This window comes from Phyllostomus hastatus, unplaced genomic scaffold (assembly GCF_019186645.2).
Source record: "Phyllostomus hastatus isolate PE091 unplaced genomic scaffold, TTU_PhHast_1.1 phas_scaffold_555, whole genome shotgun sequence".
Lineage (NCBI taxonomy): Eukaryota > Metazoa > Chordata > Mammalia > Chiroptera > Phyllostomidae > Phyllostomus > Phyllostomus hastatus.
The window spans coordinates 661,238-678,183 of record NW_025334036.1 but is presented as its reverse complement, the minus strand read 5'-3'; the positions used below and the strand labels follow the sequence as shown (position 1 = coordinate 678,183).

At 55.7% G+C, this 16,946-nt stretch overlaps 2 protein-coding genes across 3 annotated transcripts in view; one reads left to right on the top strand and one right to left on the bottom strand.

The window, feature by feature from the left end:
- ETFA (electron transfer flavoprotein subunit alpha) overlaps positions 1-1,408 on the top strand; it is a 48,770-nt gene extending 47,362 nt beyond the window's left edge. Inside the window, exon 12 of the mRNA XM_045825098.1 lies at positions 1,127-1,408. Coding sequence (XP_045681054.1) covers positions 1,127-1,165 — 39 coding nt within the window. The 3' untranslated portion in view covers positions 1,166-1,408. The remainder of the gene's footprint in view (positions 1-1,126) is intronic.
- An 8,600-nt stretch (positions 1,409-10,008) lies between these two features.
- Positions 10,009-16,946, bottom strand: part of TMEM266 (transmembrane protein 266) — a 53,832-nt gene continuing 46,894 nt past the window's right edge. Inside the window, exons 10-11 of one of the 2 annotated variants that reach the window (XM_045825066.1) lie at positions 15,790-15,894; positions 10,009-11,177 (exon numbers count right to left, since the gene is read on the bottom strand). In XM_045825066.1, the coding sequence (XP_045681022.1) occupies positions 10,591-11,177; positions 15,790-15,894 (692 nt within the window). In that variant the 3' untranslated portion in view covers positions 10,009-10,590. The remainder of the gene's footprint in view (positions 11,178-15,789; positions 15,895-16,946) is intronic. The other variant, XM_045825067.1, reaches the window with a different exon arrangement.

The window sequence follows — 16,946 nt, the reverse complement described above, 5'->3', positions numbered from 1 at the left end:
CGTTAGCCTCGTTGAGCATGGCATGTGTGAGCGCACGAGCCCTTGGCCTGTGCTCCGAGGAACGTGGGAGGTGGGGCCAGCCCTGGGTGCTGCCCCGAGCTAATGCCTGCTGGCTCCATGGTCAATGCGGGCCTTTCAGTAGGCTGCAGACAAAGTGACATCAGGGAGAAACAATATGTCAACAATCGCCTTAATAAATTTTGTACGAACACATCATTTCCAACTAATGGAAATGTAGCTCTCTTAAATAATTGAGAGGCCATCCTCATCGGGGGGTTCAGCTGGGATCTTTGTGCACTAGGATGTCTACAGCATCTTAGCAGCCTGTGTAATTGATATTTTACATGAGTGGCTCAGCTAGTGCTCCCGTGGGCTGTGTGTGACGTCCCCCTCCAGTCCCCACACGCAACTCCCCTCTGTTGCCCAGGCTGTTACAAGGCAGGTCCACAACCAAAGCTCCGGTTGCAGCCACTGAACTGCCGAGACTCGGGGTTAGTGAATTGCCCTTTTTAATATGGGCACCAGCACGGTCAGTTTCCCTTCATGGTGCTTCCTCGCTGTGTCTGCTGGCCAGCCACTGTTAGCAGAAGGCCTTGATTTTAATGGGGTGACGATCTTGAACGTTCAGCGTGCAGCTCGTTTTTATGTTCCAGAAGGTAGTGACGTGTGCTGAGGAAGCAGCAACAGCATTTGTGAGATGAATGGTGAGTGAGTGAACCAGGAGAAAAGGTCGAAGAGGCTGACAGGAGTCATGCCTGAGCAGGAGACTTGGTGTGGCCTCTGAAGGCAAGACAGGAGTGCGGGAAGGAGAGGGGAAGGCCGGGAGCTCGGAGGGCCTCTCGCACAGACCAGAGAGGACAGTGGACCCCTGCTTTGGGCAGAGCTTTCCCGGGGCTTGTGGTTGGGCCAGAAAGGCTCCTTGGCCCTGCCAGCCACGTGGCTGGGTGGCCTGTCCCGCAGAGGTGCGCCCTCCCTGCAGCGGGGGACAGACAGAGTTCCTGGGTGGGGAAAGGGGCCTCGGGAGGGATTCGTGTTCTCCCCTCTGGCCTCTAGGGACTCGGCAGAAGTGGTGACTGTGTCACAGTGAAGGCTCATGTGGCTTAATTACTTCTTTTCAAATTTACAGGTAGTTCCTGAAATGACTGAGCTATTGAAGAAAAAATGATTCGTGATCATGTCTTAAGGAGAAAAATTATGAGAGTGTTCAGCTGCAATCATAGAAATTTGTGGCTGTTACAACAGTCATTGGAAAGCTGCATTTCAGAACTTGAGAAAAATTCTAACAAATGACACTGCTTTTTTATGGGGCTATTATGTTTGTTTTAAATTGCGGTTCCAAAAACTTTTTTGAAATTTTCTAATTCTGTGATAAAATGTATAATAAAGTCTTTCCACAGCTTAAAAACTACCACCAGAAATATGCCTAGCTTGGTAAAGAGAGAGAAAATTGAAGAAAGTAAAAATCCATTTATTTATTTATTTATTTATTTATTTATTTATTTTATTTATTTATTTTTGCCTGCCCGGCTCATGGAGGGCTCTGTGTTTGAGGCAAGAGTGTAAGTATCAGCGTTGCCACCATCTGAACCCCGCTCACCCAGTCATCAGGGGAACAGGGTTGCCAGGTTCAGGGTTAAGGAAGCACAGCCAGGACACATGAACGTGATCTCAAATACACCCCCATCTTCAGAAGACTGTAGCTGGGGTGACAGGCGCACACCTGACTTCAGCCTGACCCTGCTGAATGTGTTCGCTGGCTGCGCTTACACTGTTTTCCGTTTCGTTGCAGGTGTGTCAGCTGATAGGGCTTTGTGTCTGTGAAGGAGAAGGGAGTGAGGAGGAGGGTGTGCCTTCAGACGGGATGGCCTCTTCTGCTAACAGATAGTCTGATGTTATTAGAAATGTTTAACATCCCGTGCAGAGGATGCTCTGGCTGTTGTGGAGCCCTCCCGATGGCTTCTTGGGGCTCTCTCAGAAGGCAGCCAGGCGTGCAGGCCACCGCACATGTGGTTAGCTCTGGCACTCACGGTGCTGCCCCAGGGCGTGGCTGAGGTCAGGAGTGTCCCCTGGAACCGGCAGTCGTGTGAGTGCAAGCCCAGGGCAGGCTGGAGGGGCTTTGGCCAGGCCTGCAGGAAGGCGTGAGCAGGTACCTGAGCCGCAGGAAAGTTGTAGCCAGAGCTGCCACCCTGAAGCGGGTGTGCAGCAGTTTCAGGAGTTGACAGGACAAGGGCAGCCGCAGGGAGGAGACGGGAAGTGCCAGAGATACGTGGGAGAGGGGCGGAGGGGCCCGCCTCGCACTGGCTGGTTGGACCTTTCTGATTTGTGCTGCAATCCCTTGCTGTGAAACTTGCAGAGGTTGAGTGTTTCTGGCATTTCAGCCTGTGTTCTGGGGCGAGAGAAGAGTGAAGCTCTGTGTCCCGGCCGTAGGTCCCTGCACACCCGAGCTGCGTGGTCGTCTGCTCGGGCCCCTGGTACAGATGGGGGGTCCCGGGGAAGAAGTGGAGAAGGTAAAGAGACTTGTCCAAGGCCACGTGGTCTTCAGGCTCTTCCCAGAGGAACTGACCTTGCTCAGGGCCATCTCCATTTACCCCATCTCTACTGGACACGGCAGCTGGGGAGAGGAGAAACAGCAAAGGGAGGGACGCCCCAGGTGGTGCCCGGGCATGGTCCCAGGGTCAGCGGAGAACTGCTGGGTCTTCTCCCTGCGGCTCCCTCCTGCCACGACTGCTGCGGCCCCGCACAGCCGTTCCCTTGGCCTCACCTGGGTACGGCTCGTCGCCGTCGTGGTAACACGAGTGTGGCGCTTACTGTGTGCCAGGCACCGTTCCAGCAGTTCATGCGTGTTGATACACTGTAAGATAGATTCTACTAATACCCCTATTTTACAGATAAGGAAGCTGAGGCACAAGGAGGTAATATAACTTGCCAAATTCAGCTTATAACCAGAACCGGGATTTGAAACCAGGAAGTCTGTGCTTCTGTCTCCCCTTGGCTGCAAGAGCAGCGAGTCTCGCTGCACAGCACCCTCAGGTAAAGGGCGCTGGGTGCCGGGTGCTGGGGGCTCACACGCAGGGTCCTCACTGAGGAGGGGGGAGGGTTTTCTGGGCCTGTCTTTCCAGCAGCATTTTATTCAACTCAAGAGCCCCTCTGTGTGCCCCTTAGACTTGACCTTTTTCCCTTTTATTAAGAAGATTTTATTATTTTTTTAGAGAGAGAGGAGGAAGAGAAAGAGAGGGAGAGAAACATCGATGTGTGGTTGCCTTGCACACCTGCAACTGGAGACCTGGCCCACAACCCAGGCATGTGCCCTGACTGGGAATCAAACTGGTGACCCTTTGGCTCATAGGCTGGCACTCGACCCACTGAGCCACACCAGCCAGGGCTGATCTGCTTTTCTAATCCCTGATTTCGTTTTGTCTTTCCTGGTAGCTGTAAAGTCTTGAGTGCGTGGCCCCAGAAGCCTACCTACATTCTCAGAGGCAGCTGGGGTGCTGTTCTCCTTCAGGGCCACAGGCTCGCCCTTTAGGGCAGAGTCTGGGCCAGACCCTCTTGGATGTTTGCTCCAGAGTCCACAGAGCACAGCTGCTGAGCCCATGGGGCCGGGGGAAAGGCTGGACCCTGTGCTTTCTCAACCACTGAAAGGCTGAGTGGAGGGTCATCTTCCTGATTCAGATGCTCTTGTAGGTTTCTGTCCATGCAACCAGGCCACCAAATTCCCAGCAGCTGCATGAGGTTGACTACAACCTCAGAGCACGCAGGAAAAGCACACAACACCACAGAAAGCTGCCCCAACACCTTTTGCCTACCTGCACCAGAGCCACAGCTCTGGACCCTCAAGCCAGGTGCAAGGTAGAGTCACCAGGAACTGACCACTTGTTTCCAATAAAACACATGGATAGAAAGGGCACACCAAGTCGCACCTTCTGGCATATGTAATGTTTTTAACCACCTGCCCCCACCCCACACAGCTGCCTTTTAAAGGTAAAGTCCAACCCTGGCTGGTGTGGCTCAGTGAACTGAGCGCCGGCCTGCAAACCAAAAGGTCACCAGTTCGATTCCCAGTCAGGACACATGCCTGGGTTGCGGGCCAGGTCCCCAGTAGGGGGCATGTCAGAGGCAACCACACACTGATGTTTCTCTTCCTCTCTTTCTCCCTCCCTTCCCCTCTCTCTAAAAATAAGTAAAATCTTTAAAGAAAAGCAGATCAGAGGGGGCTCCCTCTGTGAGCATTCTCTCCTCCGTGGGGTGGAGTCTTCAGCGTCAGCATGTTGGGGCGGAAGTAGAAACAGAGCTCACACAGACGCCTGAGGCTGTGAGGGGCAGGAACATGGGGTGGGTGTGCGGGTCAGGCGAGGGGTTATGCCGGCTGAGTGATGGGCTGAGGAGCTTGGCCTTTTTTCCTCATAGGTCAGTGGTTCTCAAACTTGCCCTCAGGTAATTCTGCTGTTTTAGGAGCTGGACTAGGGCTGTGAAAGGTGTGTATCTTTTCCTGGTTTGCAGGAAAAATTAATGGCATTTTTCCAGTTGTAGGTCTAACAAACTTTTCCCCTAAAACTTTGGTTGCTGCTGTACCTTCTTAGGATTGTAAGCAGATTGCAAAGCAAACGGACAAGCAGCAAATGGGTATTACTAACTAAGGCAGTCAGCAGCCACGGACCCTCCACAGCTTAGTTAGTGAACATGCGTTAAATACTTAAAAATACTGTTAGTTGGTAAGTGTTCCTTGTTTATATGTTAGAATGAAATACGACATATGCAGTATGTCAAGAATGTTCCACAAAGAGCTGCGTGACTCCCTGAGGCCTTGCCACAATGCTGGCAACCGGGGTCGTTGACATTTTGTGAGGAAGGCCTGTGACCTGACCTCAAGGAGTGACCTAACCCGGCAGCGTGATCAGGATGGATGGAGGGAGGAGATGGAAGTGATTGGCAGGCTTTTGCGGGAATCCTGTGGCCCTGTGCCCTGGATGGGTTTGGCTGAAAGCTCTTTGGTTACAGAATGGGCCCCAGGAGAGCGGAAGTGGGTCCAGAGCTGTGGGCGAGGCTGGCAGGGAGTAGCACTCTCCCTCCCGGGCCAGTGGGAGCCGTGCTGCCGGCAGAACCCGGGCGTGTCTGTGCTGGGCTGGGGTTTGAAACCTTGAGTGCTCTCTGCTGTCTTCTCAAAAGGATGGTTGGCTAGGCAGCATTTCACACTGTCTCCTGAAAGGCAGTGGCTTTCATGAGCGTAAAACTGGGCTTGAGAGTCTGGGAAACCCAGAGGACAAGCTGGATGATAAATGCCATTGGTCAGCCAGAGGTGACTTGACCGATAAATTTCGTTAGGGTGATAAACTGCCACGTTTAGTGTACTGCTAGATTTTTAAAAAATACCTGTGGGAAACCCAAGTTGCTGATAATCCTAGGTTTGTAAAGTAATTTCATGTAAGGTCCTGCATCAGAGGTGGAAAGGGTGGGAAACTATGAAGAAATCAGGCTCTTGGGAGAGAAAGGGGTTTGCCCCAGTCACAAAGCCAGAGGTGGAACTGGAACGCAAGCCAGAACTTCTGGCCAGTGTTACTGATTGGGAACCAACCGTAGCTTTCTCTAACACGGTGATCCACAAAGCAGGTGGCGTTACCCCTACTTTCTGGATGAACAAATTGGCTGAGGGGGGGACCAGCCAGAGGGGCAGTGAGATGTGGAGCCTGCGCTAGACTCAAGCCCCTCTTTGGGAGGACAGGGGCGGCACCCGTTTAGCTTGGCTGGGGCGGGCGCAGCAGAGGGAGTGAGGTGAGACCTCTGAGCCGAGTTGAGAAGGGGCAGTTCGGCTAGCCAGCGACGAGTGTGTCCCACGCAGAAGGACAGTATGGACGAGCTCCAGAAGCACCAGCACATGGTGGACACTGGCCCCTGATCCCCAAGTCTGTTCTGGCCTGGCACCCCTCTGCTCTAGGCCGATCTGCTCAGGGAAGCAGGGCTCTGGTCTGCACACTGGCGGTCTCTGGTGGCATTTAGCAGACTCCAGCCCCACAGCCTACACTCCTTCCTTATGCAGGGGGGCGCAAAGGGGGGTCTACCTAGTTATGAGGCCTAATTGATGTTGGGGAATCTGCGAGAGCACTTGGTGAAAGGTACCCCGTAAATCTTAGCCACTGAAGAGATCTACCACATTCATCACAGTGTTTAATGTCCTGATTGATCTCCAGGGTAGTGAATTTAATTCATTTGCTTGTTTCAGGCTGAGTAGGCAGCTGGCCCCCTCTGCTGCAGCCTAGGGCTCTGCATGACACAATGCCTGCATATCTCTTGGGTAACTTGCAATAAATTCAGCAGCAAATGTCCTATCATTTTTTTTGGATAATTAAGTATTTGCCAGGAGTCAGTACCAGACTTCTCAGCACTGGAGAAAAAAAATCTGTAGTAGTTATGAATGCCTTGCTCAGTTGATGTCAGGGAAATAAATGTACGTTTTGGCTTATGCTGGAAAAGGCAAAGGAAGACAGCCTGTCTGGGGAAAAGCAGTGCTCTCTTACCTAACTCGAGGACTCCGGGACAAGTGTCTGTGGGGGAACCTTCAGGGGTGTGTGAACGGGGCTGAGCTTGGGGTAGCAGGCAGTGCCCAGGCTCGGGGCAGCACTCATCCTCTCAGCCTCTCGGCACCCATGTATCCCACCAGCCCCCTCCCCACCCCAAAAGAGCAGCATCAGCTGGTGAATAACTGAGCATCCCCTGGGCAGCCTTCTGCAGAAGTGCTGGGCGTGGGCAGGCGATGCAGCATCCCAGGCATCTATTATTGATGCAGGTGGTTTCTGCTGGGTCTCCCTTGAAACCTTCTCCAAGGGCTTTCCCTCCATTATGTCAGTCACCACCCTAGCAGCCCTCACAGGGGTGCGGGATCAGGAGTGGTTCTTCTGTTGGTGGGGGGAGCGGGGCCACATAGCAGACCATAAACAGGGCTGGGCTGAGAGCACAAGCGCCTGGGCACTGACACGCCCTGAAAGCCCTGCAGCACCCGAGGTGGAGGTGGAGAGGTCCGGGCATCTCTCCAGCCCTGAGATGTCCTTTGATACCTGGGCTTGTCTTTGCCACCCCCAGAGCTGTCGTCGGGTGTCCTTGTTAAGCACAAGTGTTTTTTTGACTTATTAGTGAGTTACTTTCCTTTTTGATCTTATCTCAGGCGAGCTTCCATAGGCCTGTTGTTAGTCCTCTTTAGAGATGAGGAGAGTGCACCGCGGAGGAGCGTGGAGGCAGCAGCAGGACGAGAGCCTCAGTAGAACTGTGTTGGAGTGAGAAAGCGTTCCTGAGCTAAGAGACAGGAAGGAGCAAACACTGCCGTGCCTCTGATGCGCAGGGTCTGTGGAAGCCCCAGTCTGTGTGACTCGGTCTGAAAAGCCAGGGTTTGGGGTAGAGGCCTTGCCCAGGGCTAGCTGGGGAGGGGCTGTTGCCTCATTCAGGGAAGGCAGACTGTGGGCCGGGCCTGTCCAGCTCTGGCCCAGCTCTCTTGGGGGCCGGCCACCAGCACTGCTGGCTCTGAGCCTTGTCCCTGCTGTCAGGGTTGGCGTGTGCAGGTGGCACTCTGGCCATGAGATTGGCTCCTCTCCAGCTCCGGTGGGGAGGCTGAGCTGGGGGGCTGGCTGAGGGACAGCAACTGCCAGGAGGCCGGAGGCCTGACTTCTGTCCCTAGCTGTCTTGATGTCACCTGGTTTCATTCCAGGGGGCCCGTTTCTGCATGTCCAGTATGGCACCTGCCCCAGACAGACCTGGATCTGAGTCGTCCCAGGAGTGTATTTGTTAGCTCTGTGCTCTTGGGCAGGTCATTTCATGATTCATCCTGAGCCTGTTTTCCCCTGAAGCAGGGGAGACAGCGCCCACTCTGCAGGACTGTGGTAATGAGGGGAGACAGCAAAGAGCCTGGCCGAGCAGGGAGGGAGTGAATGGAGCCATTCGTGTCATCACCCTCTTGCTGGCTTCCAGGAGAAGCTGCTGTCACACAGATTCCCCTCCTTGTCGGGGGGCACCGGGGGGGCTCTCGAGAAGGGTAGATGAGCAGGGGGAGCCACTTCCCAGAGCGGTAGGCCTCCCAAGGGTGCTTTGGCCCCATCTCCACCAACTCCCAGGGGAGCCATGAAAGCCAGAGCTCACTCTCTCACCTGCCGTACTCCACACCTGCAGGCCCCACCCCACACCTGTGCCCTGGCATGTTAAGTGTCACCCACTACAGCTTCTGCAGCAGACTGTCCTTGCGGAGGCAGCGGATACCTCCTGGGGTCTTTCTCCTCAGTCTCCATCTGGTCATGTGGCAGTTTTAACAAGGGTACTGCCCGTTCAGACAAGAAGATGGCAGCGGGTGCTCAGGGAGAATGTCAGCTCCCAGCAATTTGTAAGTACCCTGAGAAAAACCAGCTTTTAAAAGTGAAGCTCTTCCGCAGACCCCATTTCTAGGTGGGAAAGCTGCGGCCGAGAGCAGGAGACACTTGCCCAGCCTCATTCCCCCTTGCTGCCCGTTCAGGCCTTGGATTTCTCTAGAGCAGGAGCCACAGCAGGGGCGCGTGCTGGCTGGCAGCTGGGCCTCGCCTCTGGCTCAGGACAGGCCCCTCTGCCTGTCGGGGAGCCAGCACTCGCCCCGATGGGGCACTGGGGGTGGTGGCTACTTCTAGTCGAGCCTACAGACCACTGATCCAGGACCCTGCTGGGTCTTGCCTTAGAGACTGTAAATCATGAAATACCTTCCAGCCTGTCGTGTGAAAAAGCTGAGAGTAACTGTTTTGCTTCCGAAAGCTCTAAAGCCTGGGAGCACAGCACCAGCACACTGTCCCGTGGGTCTGGGCTCTAGTCTCAGGGTGTCTCACTAGTGTTTGACCTTAGGAGAGTCTGAAGTGTCTCTGAGCCTCAGGTGCTTCACCTGTGAAGTGCAGATACTGACAGCACCCTCCTCCCCCCAGGGTCATCAGGAATTAAAGAAGCCCATCGGTAGAGGCGTTAGTTGAACGCTCAGTTCTGGAAGTTTTAATTCTGCTGTTGGGGATACAGGATGCCTCCAGTGACACCCCTGCAATGACTCAGTTGGGCAGCAATTCCTTTAACGTTTGGAACAGCTGCTCTCCTCCCTGTGAGCCAAGAGGGTGCTCTGTGCCTTGCAATTGCTGCTCTCCCTCCCTCCCTTCCAGTCTAGCTCCCTGTCCCCGTGACTCTGCCCGTGCTGTGGCTTTGTGGGCTCTCAGGGCCAAAGGGAAGCGGTTGCTGACAGCCCTGGGGTCACTGTGCTGCCAGGTGATTCCATGGGACCACAGGAGCTTCTAGGGAGGGTTGAGTGAGGCAGGTGCACACCAAGAACAACCTGGACAGCACCAGAGGGGGAGAAAGGGCAGCCAGAGTGGCAGGTAGGCCAGTTCACGAGGGGACTATGACCGTGTGGAGGGACAGTAGGGGTCCAGCTCTCTCCCCCATGACTTTGGGGGTATGTAAAACAGTGGTTATCAACACGAAACCCCTTGGAAGCTTTTCAGCAAGGGAGACAGGGAGGTTGGGCTGGAGCTGAGCCAGGGCCAGGCCGTGTTGGGGTCCGTGCAGGTGATCGGGAAGGCAGACGCCGTGACAGCTTGTGGGGAACGAGAAGAGCCACTGATGCTCTGCGTGTGCGTAAGCAGGCTTCCAGGTGGTGCTCAGTCTTGCACCTGCTGAGTTTGAGGTCCCAGGATGGAGACCCTGGGGCGGGGCGGGGGGGAGCTGGGTCACAGTTGTCAGTGAGGAACAGGGAGTTCTGAGCTCTGTTTTGGTGGGGAGATGAGGGGGAGAGGGAGAGGGACAGGGCTAGTCTGAAGTCACACACCCAGGCAGTGCGAGAGCTTCCCGTCTGGGCCCAGAGTGCCCTCCCTCCACTGTGAAAAGGCCTCGGGGCTGCCAGGCAGGGGTTGGGCCCCTGGACGGCTTTTCACCAGCCCAGGCCCAGGCCCAGGCCCTGCAGACTCTGCGCCTAGGCCAGCAGATCAAAGAAAGACCTCCGCCAACCCAAATCTCAGTGCAGCTGGTTTTTATTATTAAAGCTGAGTTTGCAAAATGGCTGTCCCCTGCCCCTAGGACATTCCCATCCACCTGCAAATTCATCCCTTTATGTCCTGTGAAGGTGAAAACTAGGTTTGTCTCGAAAAGACCCAGAAAGGCTCATGCGGAAGTGAGAGAATGAGAAGGAACAAAATAGGCTCAGATGGTGGTCTTCGTGAGATTGTGTGGGCTCCACCCAGGATTCCTGGACGGGAGGGCTTGGGGGGGGTGGGGGCTGGACAGCCCCTGCTCACAGTGCTATTCCCGAGGGTCCAGGGTGGGCATCAGGAATGAAGGCAACGGCAGAGGCTGAGCTGGGCCTGGACTCCACCCTGCTGAAGCTGGGCCTCAGGCTGGTTTTGTAAAAATGGTTTAAAAACCCAGCCATGAGCACCACCTTCCCCTGGTCAGGGCCAGAGGAGGCACCAGCTCTGGGCTTTGAGGTCTGAGGCATGTGTCCTCCTTTCCCGGTATCACCTCCCTGGAGGCGGGCAGCACCCTGAGAGGCCAGGTGGGCTCCTGGGTCCTACACGTGGCCCCAACTGTGTGCCCTTCTCCCACCCAGCGGCTCTAGGCTTCAGGGACCCTGTGCAGTGTCTGCTCTTTGGATTCCAAAGATCTGAATTTGTGCAGCGTGGGCGCAGCTGGCTGGAAGTGGATGACAGGCTGGATCTGAAAGACGGGAAAGCCCTCCTGGTTCTTCTGGTTGAACAGACTCACCCTGCGCTCCAGCTCCGGGCTGGTTTGGGCAGAGCCCGCTGGGCTGGGCTGGGCTGAGGGGGTTGGGTCCAAGGCCCTCTGGGATGGGCAGGGGTCCTCTGACAGGGAGGACAGCAGGTCCTGGACTGTGGGCTCCGTCATTTGCTGCTGGGGTGGTGGTGGCAGTGGCAGGGGAGAGGGGCTGGGCTCGGAAGAAATGTCACGGGCGGTGCTGCCATCCCTAGAAGAGCACAGGGTGCTGCTGTCGCTCTGGGCCTCCGGGACCGAGCTGCCAGTGGAGCAGGACGCGCTCTCGGAGGTGGAGCTCACGCGGGTGCCCTTACCGCTGAGCTTCAGGGGCACGTCCACCGAGAAGAGGTCAGAGGAGACGTTGGGCTGGTGGATGTCTACGGCAGCCGTGGTGACCAGGCACATGGCTGGCTCTGGGACTCCGCTATCTGCAAGAGAGGAGGGGAGCTGGTAACATGTCACCCTCAACCCCACCTCTGGGTCCTGGTGAAGGCAGGTCCGAGCAGAACGAGTTCTTGGGCTGGACAGTGATACTACTGTCAGCAAGGTCAGAAAAACGTGCATGCAGGTATGTGTATGCCCACACACAGGATCTTCAGACACACTTCGTTACGCGTGGAAGTGGGACAGGAGGAGAAGACGGTTTGCACACAAGCCCTCCAGCCGCCCTGTCCCCCCCTCCCAGCTCCCCACTCTAGTTCCCATCAGCTCCCCTCCATGGCTCAGTCCCCTGGCACCCCACTGTAGCTCATGCTGATAGCTGGCCACCCAAAGTCCCCTCTCTGGCTTCCCCTCTAGCTTGCCCCCTTCCATGTTTCTTAGCCCCCCACCCAGCTCACTGTGCTATATCCTCACTTTAACTCCCTGTTCTGTGCTTACCCCAGTGTACCTCCTGACTCCGCCCACTCTGTCTCACCATCCTCGCTCCCCACTCTGACGTGCCCCTTAGCTCTTCAATCTAGTTGCCTCTTCTAGCTTGTCCCCATAGATCAACCCCCAGCTAGTCTCCCAAGCCCACTCCTTAGGTTCCCAAGTCTAGCTTGCCCCTCTAGCTCACTTTAGCTCCCCCTACTCCAGTTTGCCCCTCTAGGTGACTCCCCATTTGAACCTGACCCTCCAGCTCACTACCCTAGTTCACCTAGCTCCCCACTGTGATTTACCACACTACTTCATCACCCTTTCTCCGAGTCATAGAACTCTTGCTCACTAGCACCCCACCCTACTTCACATCCTCTAGCTTCTGTCTCTAGTTTACCTCTTAGCTCTGCACTCTAGCTCCCAAATCTAGCTTGCCCCTCCAGCTTCCCACACTAGGACCCCACTGTGGCTTGAGCCGTAGCTCAACCCTCTAGCCCCCAGAGTTCACACCCTAGCTCCTTTAGCTCACCCCCAAATCCCAACTTTAGCTACCCATGCTAACAAATCCCCTAGCCTGTCCCCCTAGCTCAAACCCCACAGCTCCCACCGCTAGTGCACCCTCCTGACAGCCCAGCCTAGCTCACCCCTCTAGCTCCTACTCTGCCTCACCACCCTAGTTAGCACATCCCTGTCTCCCTCTTTAGCTCTGCCCTCCAGGCTGCCCCCACCCCAGTTCCCTGTCACGCATACTCGAGCTTGCTCACTAGTGCCCTGGTCTAGCTCCCCAGTGTGGCTTTCCACTGTTGCTCACCCCCGCGACGTGCTTCCCTAGCACGCTGTTCCACAGCTGCCCCATCTAGTTTCTTTCTAGATCACCCCGCTATTTTGCTCCTTTAATTTCCCAATCAAGCTTGAACCCCTTATGTTGCCCATAGCTTGACCTGTAACTTCCCACCTTAGGTCCCCATTCTAGCTCACCCTGTAGAACCCCAGTCTAGTTGGCCACCTTACCTTTTCAGTGCCATGGGTGACTTGTATTTCAGGGGGCCTTAGTCTCCCGTGGGTCTTACTTACAGGGCACCTTCTCGCTGAACCATCTAGCTCCCACTCTGGCTTGGTCCTGTCAGTCTCACATCTTGCTTGCCTCCAAGCTTCCCTATGAGAGCTAAACCCACAGTTCCCACTTCTAACCCCCACTTTAGCTCCCCTTCTTCCACACCCTGCCACCTTGGTACCCCTAGTTACACCCCTAGCTCTCCACACTTGCACTTTGCTCCTGGATCCCCCACCCCCAGATCTCCCTTGCAGCTTTCCCCACTTCATCCCTAGCTGGCTTCCCACGTTAGCTGGGCCCCTAACTCCTTTTGCTTCCACTCCACTCAAATACTCCCCACATCCACACACACCGCTCTCCCTACTCTAGAACAACACCTCTCTCCACCCTCTTGCCACCTAACTCCCCCTACTATGTGACTCAGCTCCCCACTCTGGTTTCCCACTCTACCTCACCTAGCCCCCCACTATAGCTTACCCCTCTAGTATGCACCCCCAGTTCTGCAATCTAGACATACTAGCTCACCCTTTAACTTCCCAATCTAGCTCCCCATACTCTACCATCCCACACTGGCTTGACCCTTAGGAGACCATCCTAGCTCCCTACTGTGTTCTGTCCCTCCAGCTCCCCAATTTAGTTGTGTATAGTTCCCCAAAATATTTACCCATTCTAGCTCACCCCCTAGCTTTCATTTTACCTCAACATAGATACCCACTAGAACTGCTGCCCATATTTTGTCCCTCTCTCCTGCTCCTGTAGCTCTCCCCTGCCTTTGAGTCTCAGTTGGAGCACCTCACTAGTTCTGAACCTAATCCCACTCCAGCCTGCCCACTGGCTACCCCCTCCCACATGCCCTTGCCACAGCAGTTTTCTGCTGTGCGTCACCCCTCTCGTGAGTTCCCCTTCCAGCTGGACTCCTAACCCAGCTCCCTCTCTACAGAGCCCTTCCTAATCCCCAAATCCAGTGCACCCTCCTAGCTCCCCAATATAGTTCTCAACCCTAGCTCACCCCTCCTTCCCCTCTTAGCACCCTACTTTAGCTCACACCCACGGTCACCTCTTCAGCTCAGTCACTAAAGCCAATACTAGCTCCACTGTCTCGCCTACTTCCCCCTCACCCCTCCAGCCCGACCTCATTGCTGTCCAGCTCCCTACTGCAGCGTGCTCCCATTGCTCCCCCTTCTAGCTCACGCTCTAGCTCTCCACGTTAGTCTGCCTCCCCCATCGTGACACTGGTCATCACCGGATGCCCAGTCTAGCTCACCCTTCCACATCTCCCCTCTGTTCCCCTGCTAACTCCCCACTCTATCTTGGCTCCTTATCTTGCATTCTCGCTCCCTACCCTCCACACTTGAGCTCCATTGTCCAGCTTCCCCACTTTACACCCCCACCCTACCCACTCAGGCTTACTCCTCTAGCCAGCCCGCTAGTTCCCCCTGTAGCTCATCCCTCTAGCCTCTCACCCTGTCTCTTCATTGAGCTCACCTGTCTGATCCCTATTCTCTCTAGCTCCTCTGATCCCTAGTCGAGTTCACCTCCTTAGCTCCCTACTCGAGGTCACCCCCTCCACCATCCCAGTGCCCCTAACTCCCCACTTCACCTCCACACTCTGCATCACTCTTGTGTCTCCCACTCTACCATCCCCTCTAGCCTACTCCCGGTTCACCCTGCTAGTTGCCCATAATTTCCTGCCCGTCTAGGCAGCTACCTAGCTCCCCAATGGAGCTTGGCTCCATTGCTACCCCTTCTAGATCCCGCTCTAGCCCCCACTCCAGCTCACCAGCCTAGCTCCCCATTCTCTCTGGCCCCTGTAGCTTGCTCTCGTTAGGTCTCCATTCTTGCTCCTGACTCTAGCTTGTCCCCACTCCCAACTCTTAACTCCCTGCTCTACCCTCACCCCCATCTCCTTTCTTAGGTCCCCACTCTTGCTGACCAGTCTCAAACCTCTCAAGGTCCCCACTGGCTCCCCAGCCTAAGTTCCCCCCACAGCTGACCTCTCTAGCCCACCTCTGTAATTCACCTAACTAGCTAGCCCCCTAAACTAGGGCACCCCAGCTCCCCTCTCAAGCTCACCACTCTAGCTTGTTCCTCTAGCTCCTGCCTGTAATTCAGCCCCCTAGCTCCAAACTCCAGGTGCCCCCTGTACCTCACCCACCTAGCTCCCCCACTCTTATCTCCCAACTCCTGCTCTCCAGCTGCTCCTTACTCTACCTCCCAAAACCCGGCTCCCCAGGTCTCCACAGTAGCTCACCCTTCTAATCCCCAATCTTGGGCACCATGCTATCTATCTCCCCATTCTACTCTGACTCTAGTTTGACCTCCACCTTGCCCTCCTAGCTTACCCCCTTGCTTGTCCCCACTGCTCCCCCACGCATGCTCTAGCTCTCCAATCATTTAAGTCCCCAACTACCCACTCTAGCTCACCCCGTAGCTTCCCCCTGTAGCTCTCCGCTCTGGCTCAGCCACTCGGTTGGTGCCCTAGTTCTCTACGTTAGCCTGTTGCCCCCAGCCCTCTCGACCTTCTAGGTGGTTCCCAGATCCCCACTGTAGCTTGCCCATCTACATCTCCCCACTCTCCCTTCACACCTCCTGCTCCCCCCTTACGTTCACTCGCTAACTCCCCACTCCAACTTGGCCCCTTATGTCGCCCCCTTGTGGGGCCCACAGCTCCCACACTAGCTCCGTAATCTCACTCCACGTGCTAGTTTGCCCACCATCCCACTCTAACTGCAGTGTAGCCCCCATTCTCACTCGACTCTGTAGCTTACCCACCTAGCAGGCCCCTCTAACTTGTCCCCCACCCCAGCTCACCAGTCTCGCCAGCCCCTCTCGACCACCACTCTCACTCCTCCTAGCTTACTTCCCCAGCCACACACACTAGGTCGCCCCACTACCTCGCCACTTTACATCCCCCTCAGGCTCACCCCAAGCTCCCTACTTTACCTTGCCCATCTAAGCCACCCCAAGCTCCCCCCATACCTACCCCACCTGTTTTGCCCCTTCAGCTCACCTCCCCCCCCTGGCTAGAGCAACTAGTTCCCCCCTCTACTTCCACGTGTAGTACGCCCCCTCCCACTCAGGCTCACCCCACCAGCTCGCCTGCCAGGTCCCCCTCTAGCCGGACTTGCCTTCGCTGCCACACGGTCTCCTCTTCCAAATGGAGCTCTGCTGGGCACAGGGAAGGCCCAGGCCTGCTGGCCTGGTGTCGCTCTGGGGTGGGATGCTGAGGCTCGCTGTGATGGATGGGTAAGACCATGGCAGTCCCAGCAGGGGCTGTAACTCATGAGTTATGGGGAAGCTTAAAGACCAATAAATTTGGGAGGAAAGTTTTATTGACTACACCATGAACTTGGCAGGCTCCCACGCCTGTAACTTTGTGGCCCAGGTTATAAAAGTGATTTGTGCCGGAGAAGTCTAAACACAAACTGACTGGTGTTAGTGTGAGTGTAACCTGTGGGTCACAGTGTGACTGTGGGCCCTGCGTCCTTCTGCCTGGGCTGGGGCTGGCACTCCACGCTCCTGGGACTGACCACTCATGTCTGCAGGGGCATCCCTGGACTGTGTGTGGACAGCTGTGACAGGCTGGGCCTCAGAGCCCTCACTGGCCTGAAGGTCATTGTTAGCAACACATGCTGCCCTTGCTTCATCTCCAGAGTGGCCTAGAATGCCCCCAGCTTGGCCGGCCATAATTTCCCATGTCATGTAAATCCCTTAACACAGCTCCCGGTCAGGGTGAGGTCGGCGGGGGCGCCCTGTCACTCTGGCCCATTTAAGGGTGTGAGTCACGTGGGCCATGTGCCTGCCCTCCACACCTCTGCCTTAGCACTCAGAGGCACTGACCTCGTACACAGGGGCATGTGTGCCCCTAGGGAGCTCAGAGGCTGTGGGTGTCAGAGGAGATGAGGAAGCACAGGGACGGGGATCCAGGGCCGGCTGGGAGGGGCACCTGCAGCTGCTTCCAGGGTGCGTGTTTGAGCTGAGTGCCTGTTCAGAGCACCCCCCCCCCAGGCCCCAGGAAAGCCAGCACAGTCCCCACAACGCCCTAGCTGGTGATACACAGCCGACCCTATCTAGATGGAGTAAGCTTCCAGTCTGACCCAGCTTTGTCCCTCCTGATTCTGCTTCCTTCCTTGTCCTGAAAGTCCCCACTAGAGGGAATGCAGAGAGAGGAGGACCGAGAGAAGCGAAAACGCAAAGCTTCACTGTGCTCCTCAAACGTACAATTATTTTAAAGCCTTGCTTTGCAGACTCTCCAAGCTTAGATCTTGACTTCCTGGGCCCAGAT